The following is a 4,424-nucleotide window of genomic DNA, read 5'->3' as shown; positions in this document are numbered from 1 at the left end:
CTGCTGGTCACCAGGGATATGGTTCCCACGTCCAGAAATTGGCTCACGAGCGCCCGGTGGGAGAGGAGAAAGTTCCTCGGCAGCTTCTGAAAGCAACTCCTGGGGAGTCAATTGTAACTGCAGACCCAGGATTTGATTTATTGCCCCTCCTGCGCGGGCTGGAGTGAAGTGACCCCTATAGATTTGTGGGTGTAATGAAGAAAGACGGGGTGAGGAAGGGTCAAAAAGGAGGTAAAACAAGACAAAAAGTCTGTTGTGACTGTCTGGGGCAAGGAGCACAGCTCAGACACGTGGCGACGAGCAGAGGAGGTGCAGGCAAAGCGCAGGGAATCCAAGAACAGTCTGTGCCTTCCCATTTCCACAACGCCCAAGGGACTCCTAAAAAGCCCGGTGAGCGGCACCAACGCCTAGGGAAGAACATCCCAGCCCAGAAAACCTCCAGAAACCTCAGGAAAGGCAACTTTAGGACGTCTCCAAGGCAAACACAGGGTTTTTCTTGCTGTAAAGATCGAGAAGAAGGCTCTAGAGGACAGAAGGAGACATCTGACAGCCCAGCGGGTCGGAGACCGTACCTGGACGCTGAAGCTCTGCGACTGGATGAAGGGCAACGTTACGTTCTCGTAGTCCTCCCGGGTTTCGCGGATGAGGTGCACCTCTTGCCGGAGGTATTTCTGAAGGTGTTTCTCCGTGGCAGGGTACACCACGGTGGTTTTGATCTCTGGAAAAAAAAACAAAACACATTTAATCTCATTACTGTCGCAGACAAAACCCACCGTGAGTTCCTCAAGAAATCGGGTTTCCCTTCCAAAACGCCTCCACAGTTTGCAAAGATACAATTTGAAGCAGCAGGGTTGGGGAGCCAGGGCCTGTCTTTCCAGTGGAGGAATTTGTTGTCTGAAAGGTGTTTTGAATTTTTTTTTCCCCCACCCTTGCAGAGCTGGAGCTCCCAGGGAAGAGTCGAGGCGAAGAGGTCAAGGGCACGAAGACAGACGCGGAGCAAACCTCTCTGGCAGCGATTAGACGTGCGGTGCCGAGCCGGAGAGCTGCTGTAAAACTTCACGCAGGAAGGAGAAAATAAAAAAAAACAAACCCAAATCCAAACAAATCCCATGAGACTGGACAAGCCCACGAGCAGATCGGGCCAAAGCAAGCAGCTGGGGCAAGCACAAACCCCAAGATTTCCCACCCTCATGAAAAAAAAACCCAGGGCTGCGCTCCCCACGGCACCAAAAGTCGCGCTTCATGCTTTAAATACGTATATAAGTCAGCCAGACATCAAAGATAAACATCTATTTGCTCCTAAAGCCAGGATTTAGAGTGGCTGGTTTTTTTGGATTGTTGTTTTTTTTTCTAAGTTTTCCAGTTTCTGGTTTTTTTCGAAGGTTGGCGCTGCACAAGCCGGGGAGAGACTCTCGCCTTTTCATTTCATGCCAAGCGCAGCTCAACGGAATCCACAGGAAAATGCTGGTAACATGAAATATGAAAACGCAAACCACAAGGGCAGCCCGGTCCGATTCCCACCGTACGCATGTTCAAACACGGTTGTTTTCCAGGACTCGATTAACACTTCTAGCAGGATGATGTAATAGAACAAGAAAGGGAAAAGAAATAATAAAAAAAAAAAAAATCAGACAAGGCTGCAGCTCCTCCACTCGAGGGGAGGGGAAACGAAAAGGACGAAGCTAAGAAAATACGCTGAAACTGCCACAATTTCATTTTATATAAGCAGAGAGCGCAGGAGAAATCCTTCCAGACCATAACTTCGATGGGGACGGGGTCACAGGTTTGGGGGAGCGGCTGCTCACAGCAGGGAGAGTCACTTCGGATCCTTTAAATCCTTTTTTTCAAGGGGAGGAATCCTCAACGTGCAGCTGCAGTCGAGCAGCAGATGTTCGGAAGAGGCCGGGGTCCACTAATGATTATTTCCCTTCTAGAGGTCTCATCAACGCCGCGACGCTAATTAACAGAAATCACAATGGGCTTGATAAATTCTCGGAGCTCAACTCTCATCAGGAGCCCCCACTGAGGCTGCACAAAACATCCACGGCGAGACCAGGCTCGCCACGAAATCTTTCCATTCCGGGCGACGGGCCGCCCTCACGCTCTGTTTTTAAAAGCCTCCTGGCAGACGGCGCGTCACGTACGCCGCGGGGCAGCCGAAACCTACCCTGGCCTGGAAATTGGAGGGAGTAAAAAACCTGCTTGGACGCCGTGACGTGGGTTTTTTCAACTCGCCCAAGGGTCGGGGATTGTCTCTGAGTCACGGCAGCCGGCGTGTTCCCGAACGGCAGCCCGGGGACGGCACGGAATGCCTGTGGTTTATTCTGGAAGGCAGAGCTGACCAACAATTAGCTGGAGGTTATTAAAAAACACCAAAAAGGAGGTTTATTTGAAGGAATCTGATAGTAGAGAATGACCGATGGGGCAGTTCACCCTACAAAGGGGACACACCGCAATGTTGTTTCCCTGCCCGGGAGAAAAGGAAGCTCAGGCAGACCAGAAACAAAAGGACTTCTCCTCTCCTGCGTGAAAAAAAACACCCAAGATGCAAGAAAAAAATCCCCAAAAAAACTAAAACCACAGCTCAATTTGGGGAACTCACAGGGGAAAAAAAAGACACCCCCAAACAGGTACAGGCTCTCCTTATCGACTGAAATAAAAGCACAAAAGAAAAGGTGAAAGCTCCCAAAAGGTCCCATTCTCCGAGGCCAGGGGCGTGCCAGGGCAAGCCAAGCGTGCTGCCGGGGATTTCTGCCAAGGCTGTCTGGTTCTCAGCCCAGGACGACTCGGTGGGAGGAAAATCTGCCCCAAAAAACCAGAGCGAAGCCCCAGCGCTCCCTCCCCGCCGCCCCCCAAACCACTTCCACGCGCTCCTGCCGTTTCAGGCTCCAGGTTTTGATTTAAACATGAAGTTTTCCACGCTGGAAACGCCAAGAGAGGAACCAGTCTTCATCTGCCCCAAAAAAAACAGAGCGAAGCCCCAGTTTCTCCAGCTTCTCACTGCCTAAAACCAGGTTTTTGGGCTCCACGCTCTCCCACAAGTTCTCCGCCCCACATCGAAGAGCCAGAGCGTCTTGTTTTTTGCCCTTTTTCTAAGTTGCAGCCTGCAGCACAGGAGTGAGCCCTGCCCAGTGAGCAAAGACTCCTCAAAGGACCGCTAAGAGCCCTTAAAGGACGCCGGCAAGGTTTTGGGGCTGCAAAACACGACGTTCCTCATCAGCCAAGCAAGAGGCGGCTGCTTCTCGCCAGAACGGGCGAGCTCTCCTTGCCAAACGAGTGCAGCTGGACGTCAGCAAGGACCACGTCGATTGAACCATCTGGCTTTTGCAACCGAGCCTTTTAGCAGCAGGAAAATCCTTTCCCTGCCGCGCAAGCGGCCCTCGCTCTCCCTGCAAGGGAAAGTCCCCGTGGTTGGGGGTTCCCCTGCCAGAGCCTCACCTCTCTAAGTAAAACTGACTCTTAAATTCAGGCAACATCCAGCTTCAAAATAAGTTCTGTGCGCCCGCCTTGGCCGGTAGCGGAGATCAGAGAGTGAAATTCCTCTTCCCAGGAGTCGTTTTCTCAGGCATCCATTACATTCAACGAGGAGGCAGGGAGAGGGCAAAGAAAAGACAAAAAAATCCACTTTCAGCTATCAGAAAACTCCAGCTGAATAAGGATGCCCCAACGGGGAACTTGGGAGCACAGCTCGACATCCCCGGATTTCTTACAAGTCCTGACCTCGTCTGCAGCCTCACAGGAAATTTCTCCTTCGTTTCAAGTTTTATGAGCTGCATTCTTCTCGTCCGCTCCCTCCTTGGGCTGTGACTCAGCTCAAAAAAAAAGGCAATTTCCTTCCCCTCCTGCCACAGGCAGCCGTTTCCTCCGGTGTCAGCCCAGCTGCCCGTCAACGGCAGCCCGAAAACACAGCTCTTGGGGGCTGAGTTGCTCCAAAGGGAAAAGGCTCTTCGGAGCTGGGGAGCCCACAGGGTCTGCAGCCCCCTCCCCAGGTCTCCTGCTCAACGTGCAGTGACGCCAGGGAAAAAGCCGGGAAGCAAAGGCCAAATGGAAACAACCCAAGTGAAGATTTAATTTAATTTGACGCGAGAAGACTCAGATTCACCTCGTTTTGCTCCAGCCTCTCTGCAAAAAGCAGGACCTGGCACGACGCCGACGGAGACCGGCAACGCTTCAAGACCTTTCTCACCCCGGCGTGAGGTTTCGCAACTGGCATAAATATTAAACAAATAAAAAAAACCCCAAACTTTGGCACCAGCGTCACCAGGAAATCAAACACCAGAGAGAGGCCCAGGGGATTTCAGTCTTGCAATGCCACCTCGTGGGAATCGTTGCGAGTCGCTGCCGGCTTCGAACGCGGCGGGAGCTTTAACCCCCTCCCACGTGAACAACCGCAGCACCACGGTGTCCTCATGCCGTCAAAATGC

The 4,424-nt window shown here is 52.1% G+C and overlaps 1 protein-coding gene across 1 annotated transcript in view; it reads right to left on the bottom strand.

Annotated features, from left to right (window-relative positions):
- The window catches only part of DCPS (decapping enzyme, scavenger), an 8,910-nt gene that overhangs the window by 3,969 nt on the left and 517 nt on the right, over nucleotides 1-4,424 (bottom strand). The window contains exon 2 of the mRNA XM_009869339.1: nucleotides 573-718. Within this exon, the coding sequence (XP_009867641.1) occupies nucleotides 573-718 (146 nt within the window). The remainder of the gene's footprint in view (nucleotides 1-572; nucleotides 719-4,424) is intronic.

Source organism: Apaloderma vittatum, unplaced genomic scaffold (assembly GCF_000703405.1).
Source record: "Apaloderma vittatum isolate BGI_N311 unplaced genomic scaffold, ASM70340v1 scaffold28315, whole genome shotgun sequence".
In the NCBI taxonomy this organism is placed as follows: Eukaryota; Metazoa; Chordata; class Aves; order Trogoniformes; family Trogonidae; genus Apaloderma; species Apaloderma vittatum.
Note: the sequence above shows the minus strand (reverse complement) of the source record. Positions and strands in the feature narration are given on the sequence as shown.